Source organism: Saccostrea cucullata, unplaced genomic scaffold (genome assembly GCF_032062105.1).
Source record: "Saccostrea cucullata isolate Sc308-1 unplaced genomic scaffold, CSIRO_AGI_Scuc_v1 ctg2939, whole genome shotgun sequence".
NCBI classification, from domain to species: Eukaryota; Metazoa; Mollusca; class Bivalvia; order Ostreida; family Ostreidae; genus Saccostrea; species Saccostrea cuccullata.
The window spans coordinates 7,878-32,610 of record NW_026941551.1 but is presented as its reverse complement, the minus strand read 5'-3'; the positions used below and the strand labels follow the sequence as shown (position 1 = coordinate 32,610).

The 24,733-nt window shown below is 33.3% G+C and overlaps 2 protein-coding genes across 2 annotated transcripts; both read right to left on the bottom strand.

The window, feature by feature from the left end:
* Positions 1-480: 480 nt before the first annotated feature.
* Positions 481-8,097, bottom strand: LOC134258042 (uncharacterized). The gene is made up of 9 exons (XM_062740598.1): positions 7,282-8,097; positions 6,560-6,802; positions 5,016-5,174; positions 4,351-4,701; positions 4,069-4,131; positions 3,542-3,691; positions 2,726-2,759; positions 681-733; positions 481-497 (listed from the first exon to the last, which is right to left on the bottom strand). Exons 1-9 carry the CDS (start codon positions 7,346-7,348, stop codon positions 481-483), a joined length of 1,137 nt encoding a protein of 378 aa, XP_062596582.1. The 5' UTR covers positions 7,349-8,097.
* Positions 8,098-10,142: 2,045 nt separating this feature from the next.
* On the bottom strand, positions 10,143-23,463 carry LOC134258041 (uncharacterized). Its single transcript, XM_062740597.1, has 5 exons — positions 23,334-23,463; positions 13,493-13,741; positions 11,488-11,646; positions 10,373-10,453; positions 10,143-10,261 (listed from the first exon to the last, which is right to left on the bottom strand). The coding sequence occupies exons 1-5, from the start codon at positions 23,386-23,388 to the stop codon at positions 10,143-10,145; spliced, it is 663 nt and encodes a 220-aa protein (XP_062596581.1). The 5' UTR covers positions 23,389-23,463.
* Between the last annotated feature and the right edge of the window lie 1,270 nt (positions 23,464-24,733).

Below are 24,733 nucleotides of genomic sequence, written 5' to 3'. Positions count from 1 at the left end.
CTAAGAAGAAACCAAAATGTGAACAGTTTTCAGACAGACGGACGGACAGACGGACTCTAGACAAAATATGATCAGAAATGCTCAGATGCTCAGATGAGCTACTGCGTACATGTATTTACATTTGTAACATAAAGAAGGTGAACGTTGTTTTAAATTCAACACACAAGTACTCTTTCGAAATTTTTTAATGCATTATGAATTTAGGTTTTGTTGTAAAATGTTAATAAGTCAGAATAAATAATTAACATGCCCCTGCTTAACAATAATGATTAAGATGGGAAAATGTATCGACGACGCATCATGTGTTGAGTTTAAACGCAGTTTATACCGGTATATTCCCCCTTCCTCCATCCCCCTTTTTTTTCTTCCTAATAGATACCCATTCATCTTTTCTCCGTCTTTTAATGTCAAAGCATGATACAAGGACATATTACGTCTATACCGAGAAAAAAAATACAAGTAGATATCAGAATTTATTACTTACTGACTGCCATCGTCTGAAATTGGAAATATCAAAAGTGTAAATTTCCTGTTCGTGCAGTTTTCTGAGTATAACGCTATTTTTAACTATCTCAAAGGACTTAACAGAAAGATTTTTATCATTCTATAAATTATATAAAATCTAATTTATCTAACCAATGTTATGACAGTGAGATTGAAAAATCTAAACACGAAGTTACCAATTTCATATGCCATTGTTGTTGTAGTAGTATATTCCGTTTGACAGCTTTCACTAAAAAAACAAAGACACACAATAAATTATTTATTAGACCGGTTGTTAAATTACTAGTAATGTGAATATGTGGCCAGTTTTCATTGACAATGCATCGTACTTTACAATAATACATGCCTTTTTCATGGATCGCCTCCCATTTCTTTCATTATATTTCACCATATGTTTCATTTCATCATATTTTTGGACGTAAAACAACACATATCCCAAAGAACCCAAGTGACTTTGGACTACCATATATATATTTGATTCCGAAACTTCATAAGAATCTTTACAGAGATACATAATGGGTTCAAGTAGCTGTTCAACTAAGCCTCTTAGAAATTGAGTAATCTAACAACCAAGCTCTATAATAAACGTGATGACTTTAACTTTTCTATCGTCAACTTCCCTTATTTATATGTAGCAATATACCTTCATCACCTGCATACGAAGTTTATACTGTATATCTATAGTAAGTTGATTTGACACGCAAGAGCATGCTCTACGTATGAACAATTTCTAAAACGAGGTAAATTATTGATAAACAAGTTGATGAAACAAGAATATCAACTGTTTCGTTTAAAGTCATCATTTGGTAAGTTCTATGGTCGATACAATGACCTTGTCAGCAAATACAATTTTTCTTTGAATCAAATGCTGACTGACATTTTCATACTTATTGTTAGTCTATTATTCATACACTGAATTGACGACGGATGTTTCTGTTATTTCCCGATCATAACAAAGAGTACACGACGGGTGTGACCAGTCGGCCGAGAATGCTTTCTCCTCCATTGCACCTGACCCCGCCTCTGATTTTTGGAGGTCCGTGTTTGCTCTGCTCCTATTTTGGATTGTTTTATGGACTTTTGATCTTGAATACTGTTAGATATCTCCATATGTTTCATACAATCAATCAATCTTTTGTCTGCTGATGTTATAAATTACTGCCATTGAATAAAGTAATGTATGTTGCTAAATCAGGCAATGTTCTTGAACATCGAGTTCATGTATTTCACTATTTTCCTTCTATTTTGTCATACAATATTTTAAAAGTAGAGTATTAAGGTAAGGATTAGAGTTTGGAGGTCTGGCAAGCAAGTATTCTCAAATCAAAAAGGCTTGGAAATTTTTTTCAGTTAGAGCAACACTAAGTGCAATTTTCAGAGCCCTTCCAGCTCTTTCTCTTTGCCGAATCCCTTTCTATTACATTCTGCCGTAGAATAGTTGACAGTGAAAATTCACTGTTTCAGGAGTATCGCTCGTATTGCAATTCTTTGATAATAAACATCTACAATAGGCTTTCTTTTATCAAAAGTTTCCATTTTGATCATTAGCAATCTACTGGAAGTTAATGAATAATGAAAAATTATGGTTAGTTATTTATAAAAACTGCACGAAGCATAAGAATGTATCAAATATTATTCACTGATTACGAACTGATTTCCATTTAAATTTTCTTAAGAAAAAATATTATTATATTATTATGATAAAATTGTCCATGCATCTATTGCAAAGATAAATTAAACATTTTCTAATGTACTGTGACATCACTAATTTTTATTTTTTTATTTTTAATTTTCGTCGTTTTTAAAGTATGAAAGGACCCACGAATTTATGTCCAACACAAAATGCAATTTTTCACATAAATTACTACTTAAGAATTCTTCAACTTCGAAATCAAATCCCCATGAACCAATTTATTTTCCTCAAACTACTCTGTACGAAAATTTGACCCCTCGATAATATTTGATTTAACAGTATTTGAATATGTTGATTAGACATTTATAATTCAGAAAAAAACTCATATGAGTCCTATAAATAAATTGTTGCAGCGAAACATATTTCAGTACGTTTAGATATTTATATTACATGTACACTATACGTACATGTATACTGACAAATTCGAAATTGTAAAAATAAAAAAAAAAGCATGATTGTATATTGACATATTCGAAATGGTAAAAAAAAAAATCATAAACTTTAAATCTAGATAATGTTCAATTTTACCTTACTGATTCGATGCTTTTACTTCGGAAATGTGCTGTAAAGAAAAGATAAGATTTCAAAAAAAAAAAAAAAAATCCCACAAAACAATAACAAAAAATATCGATCATATTAGTAATTTAGTATTATAAATAAAAATACTTTTTTCATAATTTTGTGCCTTTTTTGAAAGGATGTCGGTAGACAAAGACATTGTTTTTTCAAGGAAAATCAATTTTTTTAAAACACTGAATTCAAATAACTTACCGAGTGACCATACATAAACATGTTTATCAGTGACAGTTTTTGTTCTTAACACCATGTAACCTGTTTTTGGATTCTGTTTATTTATAAGTATTTATAATGTGTACTTTTTTTAATTTTCCATATGCCAATATAGTAAGTAATTTATTTAATATTTATTCATAGTGACATGTGTACATAGATTTTTGTTTACAAACTGTATAAAATAACAATTAACACCTGGCCCATCGGGCCTATATGCCACTTTCAAACACAGAATAGAATTTTTGTGGATTTCTTTTTTCTGTATTTGACATGATGTGATGGGCATCTGTACCAAAGATGTATTCTGATTTTAACCAGGATACATTTTTGGTACAAAACAATAAAGGAAACGTTACAGATCCTGTGAATTCCCAATGAATATTTAGATTCAAGTTTGTCTTTTATACGATTTTGGTCTTTAAAACATAAATAAAAAATAAAGTTTTTAAATAACGTATGAAATTGCAAAAGTGTCATGTGAATAATATTTTCCTAATAATTCGATGCGTATTTCGTTAAAAAAAAATTTACTCGGAATAGAAAATTTCATACTTCTCCAGTTTTTAAGGGTTATCTTTTGTCCTTTAGAAATCCTGAATTTATAGATCCAGAGAGCAGTCATAACAAGAAATATCAGTAATAAAACCAGTACAATAGAAATTACAGATATCACCTTAGCTGCGTTCGATGATGACTCAATATCTGCAAATCAAAAACAAAAAAAGATTAAAGAAAGCAAACAAGAATTTGTTTTTATCATAATATTTTCAAATTAAAAGGAGCAGTGATACTTTCAGGAGAATACATGATATTCCTAGAATTTTATTTTCTTTACAACATTTGATATCAATTATACAAAAAGGAATATGACAAACTTCGCAGACACATTACATTTCTTACGAGAGTTTAATTAATTAAGATCAATAAAATATAGAATAACGTGAAGTAGAAGAGATTTTCACTTACTGAAAATTCAATAAAATTTACCACATACACTCATAAACAGATTAAGTTCAACAGCCATCGATTATTTATAAAATCAATTCATGTACTTTTTTGGATAAATACCGTTTACTTACTAGATGGTAAAACAGTTGATAAAAGTATTTCACTATCTGATATATTTCGATATCCTTGTGAATCTACAAATATATAAAATGACAATAATTATATTTGCAACCAACATCTCAGAAATGTTTAAGGCTCTAATTGGAACTGCAACATTTCTAGAATGTTTTAAAAAAAAATGGTTACCACGGGTAATTTTGTCTGCGAAATTGAACGTACATTTTGCCAAACACATAAAAAAAAAAAAAAAATCAGCAATTATAAAAGATCAGATTTCATAAACATTTACTTACATGTAAAAACAGAAAAGACATTGGATTTGTCAGTTAAGGTTTTGCAAGGTCCAAATTTGCAGATAATCCATGTAAAGACATTACTCCGATTCAGCACATATTGTATTTCACTTAATAAATGGTATGCACAAGGTTTGTTCATTTTCACTCGAGTCCTTTTCACGGCGTCATACTCTTCAACTTTCGTTGAGTAACCTCTATAGATACACCAGGTCAAATCTTTACTTTCACTTTCAACAAGAGCTGCACAAGACAGGGTCAGTTCTGTGTTTAGTGGGTACTGTCCGTAGGGAGTCGTGCTGTGACTCCGTGGATATACTTTCATGCTGTCGTATATTAAAGTTTCGGTAGCTGAAATGGTTTTTAAACGAGAATATTTTGCTTTGAAAGCAGATCGGAAGATAGTAAAAATTGTATATTTGTTTGTTCTTTATATCGAGTATAACAAACTTTATAGTGTCATTTGTCATACGAATCATTATATATTGAAATAAGATGAAATCGACATTCTAGAAAAAATTATAAATGAGATTATTTTTTTAATCCACGTTTTTATTTATTATAATTGCAATATAGAAAGTACAAGATCGTTCTGTCAGTCTTGAACGCTTTCATATCATTTATCATTCAGCCTGAGATTTGAACACATTGTGGTTAAGTCTAACCTGATATGGATATTTGTGTATCTTTCATGTAAGTTTTTACACTTCCGTCCGCCATTATAGCCTCCATTTGACATCTATACCTGGCTGAATCCTCACATGACACCTCTGCTCTACTGACCGCTAGTCTTAAGTAGGCAGTGTGGGGATTTCCAGTTTTACCTATTAATCAAATCAAGTATAAAGCATAATAAATTATGCTTGTAGGCGTATATCTAATATTAATGTCGTATTGCGCTATCGTATTTTAAGAAATAAAAAATAAATTTATACACGTGCACATTATTTGAAAATCTCTGAGAGGTTTATGTTTATTTTGAATTATTATAATAATACAGGTGATATGATTAGAACAAAGAGCCGTTCTGATCTGAGTTGTGGGTCTTTCGTTTAAAAAAAATGATTAAAATTCGCAAAAAAAAACTTTAAAAGTAAAAATTAAAAAAATGCTTGAGTTTCTTATTGACAAACTTTATGTAGTTTTTGGAGATCATGTCCAAAAATCTGTAGAAATTCTTGTTGGTTAAAAAATTGAGCCCCATTATAAGCAGATCTATTTTTGTGTCATTTAAAGCAGATTTTTTTTTCAAAAAATTATTCATAAGAAGAGAAAAAAAACTTGCAGTGACTCTTAACTTGATATTTAGATATACTGACGAAGATATGATATTAAAAACAGTTACTTTTATATTCGTATATCAACTCGATTTATCGCAGTGAACTAGAACTAAAAAGTACCGGAGATGTTGACATGAATCTTTCATAAGTGGTTATTTAACTAGAAAAAATACATTAAATATAACCTTATAACAAACCTTTATGGTAGCATGATAAGTTAAACGTTTCTTTTCGATTTGTGAAGCAGTATACGTGATTACCTGCATATGGAGTTTATGTCTCCCTGTTAATTGCAAACAGCCTGCTCTGTGTAAATATTTAAGACGAAGCAATCTATTGAAAAATAAGTTGATCACACAAGGGTTTGGGGGATTCAAAAGGTTTACTCGTTAATGCATATAAATAAGATAAAATAATAGTTTCCAGATTGTTACCTTAAGAAGTGACCATTTCACAAAATGCAAGAGTGATTACTTATCAATTTTGGTATGAAATTACATGTAATACCATTTGTTACAAGCAAAATTTTATTTCCGTAGATTAGATAAACAATATATATTTTTTTATCTTAAAAGTATATTTCTTACAAAATTTGAGTGGAAACCAAGAAAATATTATAATTTATAAAATACATAAATTAGGGAAATGACTTCACGTGAGCAGGATAAACAATTTAAAAAAAGCTACAATGAGTTTAATAGTTCATTTTGGAATTAGACATTTCTAAAGTTACACCATTTCCATCATAAATCGAAAAATATACTCGTATACCAATCCAGTAATAACATTTTTTATCTCAAGCAAGATCTCTTAAAGTTCGATTCAATATACAATAATGAAATAAATATATTATCGCATCAAATAAAAATATTTTTTTATATTTGGAATCTTTTCTTAGCACGAATAACGGAAATGACAATAACCCCTACCTGTCAATTGGTATCGCCTATCGGTCCAGTACAAATTAAGCAATGTATCGTTTTTGTTCTTGGTAACGGCGCGGGCAATCTGTGACACACTGCTAGTGAATGGCGCCACTTTGTTGCTCAAAAGGATAATGTTTGTTACTTTTTCTATATCATCCTTATCCTTAGATGGTCGGCACATTATTTCCAGTCCGCTTCTCTGTAGAACTATGACCCCTGGTGCAATTATGTCCACTCCCTGCAGAGCTTAAGGATGAAATTTATTTTAAAATAATGAAAAATGAAGTGCATTAACATAAAATATGATAATATATATTTGACACTCTTCTTGTCAATTTTAAAATTAATATTTACGAAATTTTGCATTCTTTCTCTTGAAAAACTTCTAATTGACTTCATTTGCAAGTATTTATCCATTATATTTAACAAATTTGATAAGTAATAAACAGATAGTTGAAACAGATAGTTGAAATATAATACAAATTTTGAAAATATCGTTATTAACTTTCGTATCAACTGGTTCTAGTGATTAATTGTATAATTTCAAAAGTAAATATAAGCATTCAAAAGTGGCCATCATGCAATTAAGAAGAATTTTTAGTGATCAGCGCTGGAAGCACACTGCTATTCACGCTAGAAGTGACAAAACAAAATGCATTGTTTTTAAGTATGAATGTGTTAAAATTTACAAAGTGTAAGGATAGTTCATAAGGATACAGACTCACCGACGTCGGCTGCACATAGGAAAACCAAAAACAAAGTCTGGTTCCGTTTCGTCATACTTTCTAACATCAGAAGCAGACACGGCAATAATTATCTGTTTACCAGCATAGCTGTCATGAAATTCAAGGTGCCTTTTTCTTCAAATACATGTTTCAGATCGGCATCTTTTGCTTTGATAGAAAAATTACTAGACAGACAGTGTCCATCAGTAAGATTGATCATGCGCGACCGCCACTAAACCGTGTCCGAATGACAATAAAAACAATACCTAAAAGGCTCTGGCATTCTTATCTGCTAATTTTATGAGCATATCATCGGTGCTTGTCAAATGAAGATCATAAATAATATCTAAGATTTCCAATATTTCCTTATCAGAGACAAAGTCTAAAATAATACCCTCATGATTATTTATATGACCTCTTGTATTATTACATTAGTCAAATTTCTGTATAACAAGAGACTACTTTATAACTCAGAAGTTGTACATTTTTATTCCCAGTCTACTGCTTTCTTACGAAAATGGAGTAGGAAGATAAACATTGTAACAACTGTAATCAATAAATACATTAAATTTTATACATATCCAGAACAACTAATAAACAATTACCAAACTAGCTGAACAACTATAATTTTTTTTTGTGTGTTTATATATTTTTCTTGTAATTCTGTTTATCCTTTTCTTCACATCTTTCAATATTATTTAACAGTAGCCCCCGATTTTGTCACTTCAGAATGGAATACACATTCTCATCTTTTGTTTTTTGCATTGTTGTCATGTATCCTCTACTCAATCTGCAAATAAAAATTGAATTAGTAAACTGTCAAAAAATGAAAAAATTATGAAGAAAAAAATGATGCATATTTTTTTCTGCAATTATTTAATAAACTTCTTTTAGCAGGCATGGAATCAATGTCGATGAAACTTTGCTCAACATCAAATACATATAGTATGGGTCTCATTTGCCATGAATACAGTCGTAAAATAAAAAAAAAAGTAATTTGTTTATAGATATTAAGCGATAAAATGGCAATATTTTAAACTTGTACAAGGATTTACATGGATGGAAACAGAATTGTTCAGTTTTTTATCATGCATATTTTATGTCCATAGTACTAAGTTATATCCTATTTTAAGGATTCAGGTTGTTATTTTTAATGTGAAATTAACTATATAATTGTATTTAGCAATTACTCTTTACATACGATGCATAAATTTATTAGTAAAAGGGGTTTGATATTTTTCGTCCTTCTGTCAATCATACATGTACATATTCTTTAAACTTTTCTCACATGTAAGCAATAGCTGCTTCTTTAAAGGAATATGATTATCGGTGCATGTGATGTATTTTAACACTTGAATAATGTTGGAATAAAAACAAAACATCTTTATAACAAAATTCTAATTCAAATTTTTAGTACATTTTTGTTCTTTCAATCCGGACTCTTTTTTTTCAAATACAAGATTTACAATTTTACAATTTCAATATTTGCAATGGAAGAGCAGTAATGAATTGATTGTTTGAAAAACCCATTAGTTAAAAAGACACATGGGCTATGATTATATCACTTTGTAAAGATAAATTTTAAAAAATCAATACTTTTCAATATTTTGTTTCTGTCATCATAGGTTTTGTAAAAGAAAGTTTATACAGAATATTTTTAATATGCGTTTAAGATACCAAGTCTAAATCTTTTAGACATCTTCCTATAGTAAACCATGACATAAAGCAATTGATCTTTGCCTGTATAATTTCATTCTATCAAAGAGTTCAGTTGGAGGACATTCTGTGTCTACTGAAAACTCCTTTAAATTGAAGATCATCATTACAAAGTTTGGCCCTAAAAATGAATTAAGTTCCACTTTTCAGGAAACAATGGTCCTAATATCGAAAAAAAGTAAGATATAGTTTTGCTTAACATGTGAAATGATTTAATTTATAGGCACATATAACATGAAAAAAAAAACCTGACAAACAACTCAACATTAACATGGATGATCTAACTTTTTAGCAATGGAGCAGGAAAGACTTTTGTCATTTGTTTGCGATAAATAACATTCTTACCTGTTAAAATCATCTGAAAAAAAAATGAAGAAAACAATTTTTTAAAAATAATTTATATTGATTTTAATTGTGTTCTTATTGAAATGGATTGTTGATTTTCGCCGGGCCTAAAGTTCATGATAAGTGCAATTTGAATCTCGTAATGTCAATTATATTATGCAACAAGGAATAACATGAGTCGACACAGATGCCTAGGCCTGTGTTAATATATAATTCATATTTGCCACAAAATGTGAGTAGCGGTATTTGTGTATGCGAGATAGAAAATATTAGATTTCGGATAAAAAAATTACATTAACATGCATGATAAAAGCAAATTATTCTCGAGTACAATTTTTTTTGTATCTCACTTCTTACATCTTTTTTTATAATGGTAACAAAGGTTTGGTACAAAGTTCGTTAAGGAAGAAGAACAAGTTTGATCAAATACCCAACCAACGTTATTTCCATGTGAGTACTTTACTCTGATCGTGTATAATTCATACCTGGTTCAGCATAGTGACCCGGGGCGTCTACGATAGAGGTCGGTATTTTTGGATCAGTTCTGCAGAAGAGCAATTTTGCAGATAAATTTGCAAACATTATTATTTATTTTATAGGCATTTTAAAGTAAACATCAAATCAATATTTCTATATGAAATCTATTGTGGAGGTTTATGACTTTAGTTACATATATAAAGCCTGTAAGTTTTTAATTCATACCCTTTTTCCTTCCCTAAAAATGCAAACAAACAAAAAAACAGGATTAAAGTCATTTAAAAATATCTCAAGATTTAAGATTTGTCATTTATATCCCTGAATTAGGTTTGTATGGCGTACTTACTTCGTCGTGATACAGATTTTATTGTCAGAACAATGCCTACTACTAATGACACAGTTCCAAACAAAGCAAGAACACCGCCGACCGGTAACAGGTAATCTAAAATCAAAATATCATAGTAGGTTCTTTATATTTTAAAAGTGTAAATGCAAAAATTCAATTTTGTAGCAAAATTATTTCATAAACATTAAAACATTATTCGAAGCTTACTTATCATCATTTTATCTTCATTGGCCATGGTACTGCTTATTTCCAAATTCTGGATCCCAAAATTGCATTCATTGCATGGCCCTGCATAATCAATTTAAGTTATATAGCTAATTTATAAAAACAAGAGGCCCATGAGCCACATCGCTCACCTGAGTAACTTTGGTGATGCAGTTCTTTTCAGGATTTACCCTCTATTGCCCCCTAATTATTTAGAATTTACACTACCCTAGGGTGCTTACATAAATTTCAGCTTTCCTGGCCCAAGGTTCTTGAGAAGATTTTTCCTATATATTACTATATTAAACTAAGATTCCCTATTATGGCCCCGCCCTACCAGTTCCAGTCATGATCTGAACAATTTAGAATCTATACTTTCCCAGAATACTACCACATAAGTGTCAGCTTTGAAGACCCAGTGGTTCTTGAGAAGAAGATTTTTAAAGATTTTTCCTATATAGTTCTATGTAAAACTTGGATTTTCTACGGTGGCCCTGCCCTATCCTCTGGGATCATGACTTTTATAATTTAGAATCTACACTACCCCAGGATGCTTCCACATAAGTTTCAGCTTTTCTGGTCCACTGGTTCTTGAGAAGAAGATTTTTCCTATTTATTTCTATCTTAAAATTGGATTACCTATTGTGGCTCTATCTTACCCCAGGGGTCATGATTTTAACAATTTAGAATCTACACTACCCCAGGATGCTTCCACAGAAGTTTCAGCTTTCCTGGCTTACTGGTTCTTGAGAAGATTTTTTATGACCCCACCCATTTTTTTTCTTTTCTTGGTTATCTCCCCTTGGAGCAAAAATTGGCCCTTTAATTTAACAATTTCAACTCCCCATCACCCAAGGATGCTTTGTACCAAGTTTAGTTAAAATTAGCCCAGTGGTTCTTGAGATGAAGTCGAGAATGTGAGAAGTTTAGAGACGGACGGACGTACAACGGACAAAATGTGATCAGAAAAGCTCACTTGAGCCTTCGGCTCAGGTGAGCTAAAAAGTCCTGAAACATATTATCAGAGTCTCCGAAAATACGCTCCTTGAAAGGATAAATTAATTACTGATGTCAATTTAAAGAGGAGCAAAAATCTTAAAGTAAAGTTTTTTTTTTACCTTGTACACATGTCGACCCATCCTTGTACACAGTTGCTTCCGTACCATTCTTTAAAGTAAAACTCATTTCACAGCGAAACAATCTACTATCGGAACACAAAACGTCCTCACTTTTTACATACACACCGAGATATGCTTTTTCAACCATACTGATATTACCTGGAAAAAAAAACACGATTTATTTTAAATGTAATAATCTTGAATTAAAACCCGTTAATTTAAGGTCACCTGAAGCACTTAGATTTCTATCTGTTTTCACCCGTCGTCGTTCGTCGTGTGTTAACATTTGAACATTTTCAGCTTCTTCTCTGAAACCACTGAACCAGTTTCAACCAAATTTGGTATACAGCATCTATAGGTGTATGGAAACAATTGTGAATTTTATGGTCCCCGTCCCCCGGGCCTGGGGTCTGAGGGGTGGGACCAAAACCACTAAAATTAATGCAATCTTTAAAAATCTTCTTCTCTACTTCTGGACATCAAGCAGTCAAACTGTTGACATGAATGGCATTGAGTCCTCTACCAAAATTATGAACGTCATGGCCCAAGGGTCAGGGGTCTTAGTGATAAGGCGGGGCTATAAAGATTATATAGTGAAAATGCATTATTTCTTTGAAAATCTTCTACTCTGCTCCTAGATATTAAATAAACCAACGAAGTACATAGTTATGATGAGCAAGAGTGCCTCTATCAAAATTGAGAATTTTATGGCCCCAGGGTCAGGGGTTCTGGTGTTAGGGCGGGGCTCTACTGATTATATAATGAAAATGCAATTATTTTTTTTTAAAATATTCTCTGCCCCTAAGTATTAAATACACTAAATACATAGTTATGATGAGCTAGATTGCTTCTACCAAAATTGTGAATTTTATGGCTCCAGGGTCAGGGGTTCTGGTGTAAGGGTGGGGCTCTATTGATTATGTAGTGAATAATTCTTTGAAAATCTTTTTCTCTGCTCGTGGGTATAAAGTAAACCAACTAAGTACATAGTTATGACGAGCAAGAGAGCTTCTACCAAAATTGTGAATTTTATGGCTCCAGGGTCAGGGGTTCTGGTGTAAGGGCGGGGCTCTATTGATTATATAGTGAAAATTCATTAATATTTGAAAATCTTCTCTGCTCCTGGGTAATAAGCATATGAACTACTAGTATAGTTATAATGAGCAAGGCTCTTCCAGAATCGTAAATTTCTAGGCCCCTGGGTCAGGGGTACCATAGAAGGGGGGTGAGTATACTTATATACTGAAAATGGATTGTTTGAAATCTGCTCCTTGGTATTAATCAAACATTTTTGATAAACAAATGTGCCTTTTCAAAAATTGTGAAATGTGTGGACCTAGGGTAGGGGTTCATGTGTGGTACGTAGGGGCATTGCTGATTATTGCTGAACATAACTGATTTGTTGAAATGCATTTTTCCCCTACCCTGCCTATGGGTATTAAGTAACCAAACTTAGCAATTGCTAATTCAAGTGTATAGTAATGATTTGTTATGAACTTTGGATAAAAAATATTAAAGGAAAAAATTACAATGCAAAAACGTAATATTCATTGCTCCGTACGTAGTACTAAGAGAAGGATATGCAGATAACGAACAGTATTCAATCTCAAAGTCCATAAAACAATACAAAATAAGAGCAGAGCAAACACGGACCCCCAAAACATCAGAGGTGGGATCAGGTGCCATGGAGGAGTGAGCATCCCCTGCCGGTCACACCCGCCGTGTGCTCATTGTCATGATTAGGAAATAACGGAAACATCCGTCGTCAATTCAGTGTATAAATAATGGACTAACAATTGGTATGAAAAACGTCCGTCAGCATTTGACTCGATGATAAATTGTATTTGCTGACAAGGTCATTGTATCGACCATAGAACTTACGAAATGCACCGACCCCATTTTTGTTTTGATTTTTATTAATCTAGCTGTGGTGTGTAGATTCTAAAAATATACTTGTCACTTTTGATGACAGGAACCAACTTCCTTAACATATTATTATATTTACCTGTAATATTGTATCTCCCTGTCTTTGCAGGGCCCATTTGAATTTCTGCACTTCCAAACTCTGTGCTTTTGACGATTCTTGATAATTTTGATGCTGTTGTTCCTAGTTTTCCTCCGTCGTGTTCCACGTATACTCTAATCATTTCGATACTGTCTATCACCTTCTTTGAATCCTCTTGTGGCTCGCAGTATACAGTCATACTATCCTTACCAAACAGTATCGGTCTCTTCATAAATATTTCTACTTCAGCTGTAATTGAGGAAAATCTCATTAAATCTACAATACAGTCTTAAAGAAGTCCTTCACTGAAAACCAGAAGTCTCTGTCGAGACTGTAGCTCTACTGGTTTATACTTAAAATAAAGGAAGAGAAAAATAGCAGTTGGGACTTGAAACTTTAAAACAGCAATAAATAGAAAAATTATTCTTGCCACTAATCAAAATAATAACCGATGCATAGAATTATGTATCTTAGTATAGTCTACTTGTGTGCCAAGTTATACTGAAATCGGACCAAAACTGTAGGAGGAGTAGCACTTTGAAAGAATTTCACAGAAATTTCTATTTTTAGTAACCATGGCAACACCATTCACCGAAATTAAAAACCTATGCATAGAATTATGTATCTTAGTGTAGTCTACTTGTGTGCCAAGTTATATTGAAATCAGACCAAAAATGTAGGAGGAGTAGCATTTTGAAAGAATTTCACAGAAATTTCTATTTTTAGTAATTATGGCAACACCATTCATCGAAGTCAAAAACCGATGCACAGAAATATGTATCTTAGTGTAGTCTACGTGTGTGCCAAGTTATATTGAAATCGAACCAAAACTGTAGGAGTAGCATATTTAAAGAATTTCATAGAAATTTCTATTTTAAGTAACCATGGCAATACCGTTCATTGAAATCAAAAACCGATAATTATTATTTGGTCCAGCATAGATCTTTAGCCTATTTCGAGTATGCTGAATCCGAAAAAATATGCTGGCCTTCATGAAAATGGCGTTAAAGAGGTCAAAATGGCGATTCAAAATGGCGGACATCAAATTTTTCTAATTTTCTCTTGATCTCGTTCAAAATGGAGAAGTAATGAGTGAATATCTAACTGAGTGTAATAAAACTATAAAAATTATAATATGATGCTAACATTATTAGTTAAGCTCAGAAAATTTAGTCGTTTCTATACTTAATTCGAATTTTCTCTTGATTTTTTGGTCTATTGTTTCTATATTCCGCTTTGTTCAGGATTTTACATTTCAAAATATCCATACACTGCAGATTTGTATTTTTTCCTCTGCATCTCACTATTCTACAATTGAATGATGGTGCAGCTGTAAGTTAAAAGTCAAAATGGCGGAAATTCATCCTCTTTTAAAAATTATTTCTTAATGTCATTTACATAGGAGAAAGGATTTGTGAATATCTTACTGAGCGTAGTACAACTGTGTAAAATGCCAACAGAACACTAATTTGATCACTTTTAATCGGAAAATTTAGTCGTTTAAATTTGAAATGTGTTAATTAGCTCAAAATGGCGATTCAAAATGACGTCTGATACACTCGAATTTCGTAGAAAATGCATAATTCTGGTTCGTTTTGCAGAAAATAAATTACAGTTTGTTTTATATATATATATAGTATATATAGTATAACGATTAGTCCATTATATATGAACAAAAAATACTTGAAAAGATTCATTTTTTTCTGCAAATAGTTAAAACAAACGCGATTTAAGAGTTTTTCCAAATTTCCCCCTTCGTATTTGACCGTACGTGTTCCAAAGCCTTTGAGCCCCCGTCCACCTAAAATCTCTCCTGAATCCTGTCATTATCAACTCGCATTTCTACCTCAACATCCCTCGGCACATCATCAAATATAACTGAAGAAATTCTTGTCCGATTTCATTGAACACTTTGTTCTAGCTTTTTAGCACTTATAAGAACTTAGTATCATCCCCTAACATCTTCTATTCCAGCTTTATTTGCTATATGTTTCAGTCTGTCTTCGGAATTTTGGTATTTTCAACACTCAAGTAAAATGGTGCCCCGTGTCAAGGATGACAACCCCCTTGGCATGTAAAAGATCGTTTCTCTGGAGTTCAAAAAAGAGTAAGCCCATAGGGGCCGCCAGAGAAACCAAAATCCTTCAAAATCCGATTATTTAAACTGATAGTCCACCGAAACATGGCTGAAAAATTGCTGACTCGGCGTTAAACAATATACAACCAATCAACCAACACTCAAGGAACAAAACATTTATTTAAGGAATGACTTTAATTCTTGGCCATATTATCGAGTATAATCTGGTTTGGGTCAGTTTACGCTTTATAATCCGCGAAGCGGATTATAAAAAAGCGTAAACTGACCCAAACCAGATTATACTCGATAATATGGCCAAGAATTAAAGTCATTCCTTATAATTTAATTTTAAAATAATTAAACAACTTTTGATGTAAAATTGTGTTGCTTTTTATAAGTTCAAATTTACCGCGCAATAATACAACCGTAGTAACGGAAGTGATTTGAAGCGAGGGGAGGTAATGACTGATTCATAGATATAGCAGCCATGATGTTTGTTTACATGAGGTAAGAACGAGTAATTGATTAAAGTTGAAGGTACATTTATTAAATCTGGAATTTTCCATGGATTCCGAGGACTGGAAATGAGGGGATTGCATGGATATGATGATTAAGCTGGTCGTCAAGGGGGTGTGTCCCCATACCAAACCAGATTATACAAAATGTTATGCGTTCCTTTTTGGTAATCAACCAATGAGAGGCGAGAATACAAATAAAATTAAATTATGTTCAAATGTTAAAAGTCTATTTTGTTATCCAAAACCATATGCAAAATGAACTAGAAGTACTATGAACAATTAGCTCACTAAATGATACCCCGGTCTCCAATTTGAATATAATGACAGTGTCCATGTTTTGCTATGGGAAACCCAAAATATGTGTCGGATCAAAAAGTACCCGTGGTAAAATAGGAGGTCACATTGGCAATATGTAATAAAGATTCTGTGAAAGTTTCATCAAATTTCATTCAGTGGTATGAGAGGAGTTGCGGATAAGAGATGGTTACCCCAAAGCGTAACAGACGGACATACCGATTACTCTATACCCTCCCGCTTTTCAAGCGGGGGTATAAAAAAAATCTCTGATATTCAAGACATGTAGCTCTTTGTTTTGTGACCGCGTATAGATGTGTTGTCTTTTAGAGTAGAAACGTCATTCTGTTAGCAAGAAAATTCTCAAACTTGATCATCTGAAATCACATTGTGTGCATATTTTGGTGAGAAAAGTTGTAAAATTATGCAATTTAAGAGCGCCTGCAGATTCCTCGTGATTCCTATCAGTTACAAGCTTTCGCACCAATAGGCCTAAGCCACTCCTGATTTCGATCTAGTCAACACTTCTCTTGACAACAAAATTTTCTTGAACACTTCAAGAACTTTACATAACACCTTGGTCCACACTTCTTTGATAGGTCTGATCATAGTGTAAGGTTGTATCAAGAATCGAGGGGGGGGGGGGATTGAACACAAACATTTTCTTCTTTCAGATTTTGTAAATTTCATTTCATTTTTTTTTTAAATTTATATACACTGTTCAATACAAAATTATCCGTTCACGGCATGAAATATTTGAGAATGCAGTTGGATTTTTCACTAAGAATAACAAAAAAAAAATGTAGGAACACAGAATCAGAGCTGGACAATCAAGAAAATTTATGGTATATTATACTGATAATTCTTAACATATACATTTGTATGTTTATATTTGGATATTATAGTACATTCAGATTTATATGATGTAACAATTACTAGCCCTATAATTGGTCGTGGTCAATCATTTTAGAAATCATACTAATTTATGTTGCACTAGACCTTCCACATGAACATAAACATTTTTTTTTTTCTACACTGGACTAAAAATAGATCAAGAATTTCCAACAACTTAATGCTCGGGGGATACTGCTCTTCGGGTAGCTTGATTTTCATATTGTCCTCAAAACAGCAATTATTGTATGATATTATTAACTTTTTATATGAAGAAGCATGGTGAGACAGGTAAAAGGTAAAATTTCTTCGGAATTGTCGTCAAAAATTTATCTTAACAATAGAAGTAATTAAACAAAAATCCGTGTTATAAAAATCCTACTTCATTAACAAAAATTTTCAAGTTCAAGTTCATTTATTCACTCAAAACCATTTAAAATACATGGTACATGAGGACAATGAAAAATATTTACAGCATATATACATTCAGGTCAGAGGCATAAGTATATGATATACATAAGACAATGAAATGGGAGAAAAAGAAAAACCAGAAGTCTCTGTCGAGACTGAAGCTCTACTGGTTTGTACTTATAGCAAAGGAAGAGAAAAGTACTTAAGCAGTTGGAAATTGAAACTTTTCAACAGCAATAAATAGAATAATGATCCTTGATTAAGTCTCTTGATGTTCTTAGTGCAGTCTACTTGCATGCCACATTTATATTATAATCAGACTAAAATTGTATTTGGAGTAGCATTTTGAAAGAATTTCACAGAAATTTCTATTTTTAGTAACCACGGCAACACTGTTCATCGAACTCAAAAACCGATACACAGAATTATGTATCTTAGTGTAGTCTACTTGTGTGCCAAGTTATATTGAAATCAGACTAAAACTGTAGGAGGAGTAGCATTTTGAAAGAATTTCACAGAAATTTCTATTTTTAGTAACCACGGCAATACTGTTCATCGAAATCAAAAACCGATATACAGAATTATGTATCTTAGTGTAGTCTACTTGTGTGCCAAGTTATACTGAAATCAGACTAAAACTGTAGGAGGAGTAGCATTTTGGAAGAATTTCACAGAAATTTCTATTTTTAGTAACCTCGGCAACACCATTCATCGAAATCAAAAACCGATACACAGAATTATGTATCTTAGTGTAGTCTACTTGTGTGCCAAGTTATATTGAAATCAGACTAAAACTGTAGGAGGAGTAGCATTTTGAAAGAATTTCACAGAAATTTCTATTTTTAGTAACCACGGCAACACCGTTCATTGAAATCAAAAACTGATACACAGAATTATGTATCTTAGTGTAGTCTGCTTGTGTGCCAAGTTATATTGAAATCAGACCAAAACTGTAGGAGGAGTAGCATTTTGAAAAATTGTTTACAGACAGACAGACGGACAGACAGACAGACAGACGGACGGACGACGGACGCATTACTATCGCATAAGCTCTTCTGGTCTCTGACCAGTAGAGCTAAAAATGAAGAGAAAAAAAATGAAAATAAAAATGGAAAAAGGGGGGGCGGGCGGGGGAAACACGTTCCAACTTCATTGCATATTTGAACATTATTTCATGAATAAAACTAGAAGTCTCTGTCGAGACTGTAGCTCTACTGGTTTGTACTTATCAAAAACCATTGCACTATTTTATGTATCTTTGTGTAGTCTACATGTGTGCCAACTAATTTTGAAATCAAACTAAAACTGTAGAAGGAGTAGCGTTTTGAAAGAATTTCACAGAAAATTCTATTTTTAGTAACCATGGTAACACAGTTCATCGAAATCAAAAACCGATGCACTATTCTATGTATCTTAGTGTAGTCTACTTGTGTGCCAAGTTAAATTGAGATCAGACCAAAACTGTAGAATGAGTAGCATTTTAAAGGAATTTCACAGAAAATTCTATTTTTAGTAACCATGGCAACACCATTCATCGAAATCAAAAAACGATGCACTATTCTATGTATCTTAGTGTAGTCTACATGTGTGCCAAGTTATATTGTAATCAAAAAACTGTAGAAGGAGTAGGGTTTTAAAGGAATTTCACAGAAAATTCTATTTTTAGTAACCATGGCAACACCGTTCATCGAAATCAAAAACCGATGCACTATTCTATGTATCTTAGTGTAGTCTACTTGTGTGCCATGTTATATTGAAATCAGACCAAAAGTGTAGAAAGAGTAGCATTTTTCAGGAGTTTCACAGAAAATTCTATTTTTAGTAACCATGGCAACACCGTTCATCGAAATCAAAAACCGATGCACTATTCTTTGTATCTTAGTGTAGTCTACTTGTGTGCCAAGTTATATTGAAATCAGACCAAAACTGTAGAAGGAGTAGCGTTTTTAAGGAATTTCACAGAAAATTCTATTTTTAGTCACCATGGCAACACCGTTCATAGAAATTAAAAACTGATGCACTATTCTATGTATCTTAGTGTAGTCTACTTGTGTGCCAAGTAATACTGAAATCAGACTAAAATTGTAGGAGGAGTAGCGTTTTGAAAAATTGTTTACAGACAGACGGACAGACAGACAGACAGACAGACGGACGGACGCCGGACGCATTACTATCGCATAAGCTCTTCTGGTCTCTGACCAGTAGAGCTAAAAACAAACTGTAATTTATTTTCTGCAAAACGAACCAGAATTATGCAGTTTGTGTATTTTCCAAAATTCGAGCGTATAAGACGTCAATTGAAATGCCATATTGAGCTAATTAGCACATTTCAAATTTAAACGACTAAATTTTCCGATTTAAAGTGATCAAATTAGTGTTCTGTTGGCATTTTACACAGTTGTACTACGCTCAGTAAGATATTCACAAATCCTTTCTCCTAAGTAAATGACAATAAGAAATAATTTTTAAAAAGGATAAATTTCCGCCATTTTGAATCGCCATTTTGACTTTTAACTTACAGCTGCACTATCATTCAATTGTAGAAAAGTGAGATATAGAGGGAAAAATACAAATCTGCAGTGTATGGATATTTGCAAATGTAAAATCCTGTACAAAGAAGAATATAGATACAATAGACAAAAAATCAGAGAAAATTCAATTAAGTGTAGAAACGACTAAATTTTCTGAGTTTTACTAATAATGTTAGCATCATATTATGATATTTATAGTTTTATTATACTCAGTTAGATATTCACTCATTACTTCTCCATTTTGAACGAGATCAAGAGAAAATTAGAAAAATTTGATGTCCACCATTTTGAATCGCCATTTTGACCTCTTTAACGCCATTTTCATGAAGGCCAGCATATTTTTTCGGATTCAGCATACTCGAAATAGGTTAAACAAGAGGCCCAGGGGCCACAGCGCTCACCTGAGCACATTGGGCTTGAATTTATCCCCCCCCCCCCTCTAGGCGTTCATCATTTGAACAAATTAGAATCTACACTACCTAAGGATGATTCCATATAAATATCACTAATCATAGCTTTGAAATACTTGAAAAGAAGATTTTAAAAGGTTTCCCTATATATCCCTATGTATAACAAGGGTCGGCCATTTTGGCCCCACCCTTGCCCCGGGGGTCATGATTTGAACAAACTTGAATCTACACTACCTGAGGATGATTCCACATGAGTTTCATCTTTCCTGGCCCAGTGGTTCTGGAGAAGAAGATTTTTCCTATATATTCCTATGTAAAACTTGGGTCGGCCATTTTGGCCCCACCCTTGCCCCGGGGGTCAGGATATGAACAAACTTGAATCTACACTACCTGAGGATGATTCCACATGAGTTTCATCTTTCCTGGCCCAGTGGTTCTGGAGAAGAAGATTTTTAAAGATTTTTCCTATATATTCCTATGTAAAACTAGGGTCGGCCATTTTGGCCCCACCCTTGCCCCGGGGGTCAGGATATGAACAAACTTGAATCTACACTACCTGAGGATGATTCCACATGAGTTTCATCTTTCCTGGCCCAGTGGTTCTGGAGAAGAAGATTTTTAAAGTTTTTTCCTGTATATTCCTATGTAAAACTTTGGTCGGCCATTTTGGCCCCACCCTTGCCTCGTGGGTCATAATTTGAACAAACTTGAATCTACACTACCTGAGGATGCTTCCACTTGAGTTTCATCTTTCCTGGCCCAGCGGTTCTGGAGAAGAAGATTTTTTAAAAATGCCATCAATTTTTAACAAATTCATGATTATCTCCCCTTGCAAAAGGGCGTGGCACTTCATTTGAACAAACTTGAATCCCCTTCACCCAAGGATACTCTGTGCCAAGTTTGGTTGAAATTGGCCCAGTGGTTCTTGAGGAGATGATGAAAATGTGAAAAGTTTACAACGACGACAACAACAACAACGACAGACGACGGACAAATTTTGATCAGAAAAGCTCACTTGAGCCTTCGGCTCAGGTGAGCTAAAAACTATGCTGGACCAAATAATAATTATTTGCCGTTAGAAGTTATTTCTAGCCTTCTTTTTAAAAATCAGGACCAGACTACAAGAAATTTAACAAACTACCTACGTAAACTGTTTCTTAACCGCCATTTTTATTTACAATAACAACGCTTCGAACGGAATCGCGTGCCCGATTTTCATATTACTCCTCGACGGAGACGTAATACGGAAAATTTCGGGGCGTCATGTGATCAGCCGTTATCCAATCAGCAATCTACAAATTTGTCTGAAGCGGGATAAGTATATACCCGGGTCTCCGAAAGACCCTTAATTAAGATTGATTGATTGTGTATTGTTTAACGTCCCTCTCGAGAATTTTTCACTTATATGGAGACGCCACCACTTGCAGGTGGAGAGCTGCAAATTTTGTTCTATACTCGGTACTCAGGGCCATTGAGCAGGGAGGGATCTTTTTCGTGCCAGCACCTACTGCGACACGGGACCTCGGTTAATACGGTCTCATCCGAAGGACCGGTCTCCACGTCCCACCCGCGACGTAAGGATTGACTCCTTACTCCGCGACTCTAGAGCAGACTAGCTGCAATAATGTAGCCCTCTCCTTTTTTTTTGGGGGGGGGATACAACTCCTTAGGATCTCCGTAATGGTGTAGAGCGGAAGCGATTCGCTCCCGCACGGATTTCGGCTTGATTTGTTAGTAAACGACTATTTTATTTATGTGTCTTACCTGGACTTCCAAAATGTAGTTATCCCAGACATAAATTGATCCAAAAATATACAGAACAATCCATATATCAGTATTTTTCGTGTATGTCAACATCACAACTTAAATTTATCCGCCATGTTTACTGACCTTGACAGATTTTATTTCGGGACAGCCAATGAGATTAAGGATCTATGGGGAGCGGATTTTTTTGGAATTACCTTATTTTAAGCTTAAATATCGGTGTTTACAAAAAAATGAAACATGGAATGATTTTATTTATCGATGTTTAGTGTTACTATTCATCACAATTATTTATAAACATCGACATTTGCTTTATCGAGTTGTTCTAAATTTCAAGCGCAAGTCTCACTACGTCACGCGTGAACTGTCATGGCTGCTGAAGTAAATGCACAGATTTATTTTACATGGTTTTCGCGTTTAACGAGCTTTGATGTCGACAGTGAATAAAAAATTCGTCTTATTAGAAGTAAGTTGATTGTGAAAACAATTTATTCTGCCTGCAGTCGCCAGTATTTACAAAATATTTTGAACCATTACGGAGATGCTGTGGAATTGTAGCCCTCTCCAGAAAACATCAGATAAAAAAAATCGAAGAGGGCTACATTGTTGCAGCTAGAGCAGACGCCCTAAGCACCGCGCCACGCGGGCGACCCCTTAATAAAGAAAATATTGTCTAAAAACTAGTTTAATAATTTTATACAATCACAGTATGATTTTTTAAAAATTGTCATTTTTCTCAAAGCTACACTAAACCGAAATAGACGGAATTGACAATAAATTAAAAATGCGATACAAGATCATCTCTGCACACACAAACACAGAGAGAGAGAGAGAGAGAGAGAATAAGCAAATTTAATAAATACATATACTTTACAGTTTGATGGAGAAAAGTTTCATTTCCCCCCAAAAGGCTAGAATAAAAACATCGTAGTACTCATCCCTTACCTTTTATTAAGAAATGTTTCAGGAAATACACAAACATAAAAGCAGTTAACCTCATTGTGTTTGATGTTAAATAGAAGTGTTGTTGACTGCAGTAGTTTTATTACACATACTTTGAAGGAAAACTTCTGTGCCATATTGAAACCGGACATTTTGTGATGATCTCAATTTCCGATCTAACTCGGTTACGTGATCTGTAAAATAATGTACAGTTAGCACTCACTATATCCGGCAACGCATTTTTTCCCTGGCTAGGAAATTTTGTATCTCTTAATAGCTTTAGCAACAGGAGAGACAAATATAGCAAATGTTTTGTTTTTTGTTAAACCCTCTCGAAAGTTCTTTTACCATCACTTGCCAGTTAAGGGTTGCAAGTATTCTAAAAACCCGGGACCAATGATCACAGAGGGGTCTTTTTCGTGCCAGCACCTACTGCGACATGGTTTCAATATGATCAAAATTGTGCTTCCAGGATTTTAATTATTATTCATTGGATCAGTGAAATAATTCGTTAATGATGAGAAGCATTGTGTATAGAACATCTGAGAAAAAAAGAGTTAATTTCATTGCATAATGTAACGATTATTTTTAGATTTGTCAATGCTATTTTATCCCATAAGATAATTATTTATACAGAGATAAGAATACAACACCAAATGTTAGTTTTTTATATTTAATGTTATGGCGAGTATTGGTCGTGGCATAATAATTCACAAACAATTTGGGATGCCATTTCAATTGGGCAAACCCATCAATTCAAATCAATCTGTGTATACACTAACCGTCCCGGGTTTACCGCGGAGGGTCAGCACACATCAAACAAAGTTCAAAGTTCAAATGTCAAAGTTCAAATATCAAGTTCACATATCAATCATCAGATCTCAAACTCAAATTAGTTCAAATATCAAATATCTCAAAATTTAAAATTCAAATAGATCTCAAAATCAAATATGCATTTTTTAAGTTCACATTTAATATCACTGTCACATAGTACTACACTTAACTGTGGTTCACACATCAACACAGTCCAGTTGAGTATAGTACAAGTTTCACACAAACATTGTCAACAGTTGGCTTGGTGTGCGCAGATCGTCATCAATCCAAGATAGTGCCACGACGGTTCCTGACGCATGTATCCAACAAAGTCCAAATGGAATTGATGCTCCAAATCCTGAAAAAGAGGAGAAAAACCCCAAGCACCAGAACTTTTTTGTTTTAATAACAATTGAACATACAACTTAATATCTGATGTGGAGGGAGGGAGGGTATTTGAGATTTACTAGAAAAATTATTTAAATTTACCAGCAACAAAATTTAACGTCTATACCTTTTGAATGGTTCAGCAGGAAGGAAGGTGAAGGACAAACCCAAGTCTTTATATACCTCTGTAGTCAGGCCGAGCC

Excerpts from the sequence above, each read along its gene's own strand:
- LOC134258042 (XM_062740598.1), bottom strand. The coding sequence starts at position 7,348 with ATGTTAGAAAGTATGACGAAACGGAACCAGACTTTGTTTTTGGTTTTC. Across the intron at positions 6,803-7,281 it reads CCTATGTGCAGCCGACGTCG|CTCTGCAGGGAGTGGACATA; the intron begins GTGAGTCTGTAT and ends TTCATCCTTAAG. Across the intron at positions 2,760-3,541 it reads AACCCTTAAAAACTGGAGAA|CACATTTCCGAAGTAAAAGC; the intron begins GTATGAAATTTT and ends TTTTCTTTACAG.
- LOC134258041 (XM_062740597.1), bottom strand. The coding sequence starts at position 23,388 with ATGAGGTTAACTGCTTTTATGTTTGTGTATTTCCTGAAACATTTCTTA. Across the intron at positions 11,647-13,492 it reads AGGGAGATACAATATTACAG|GTAATATCAGTATGGTTGAA; the intron begins GTAAATATAATA and ends TTTTTTTTCCAG. Across the intron at positions 10,262-10,372 it reads TGAAGATAAAATGATGATAA|ATTACCTGTTACCGGTCGGC; the intron begins GTAAGCTTCGAA and ends TTTTGATTTTAG.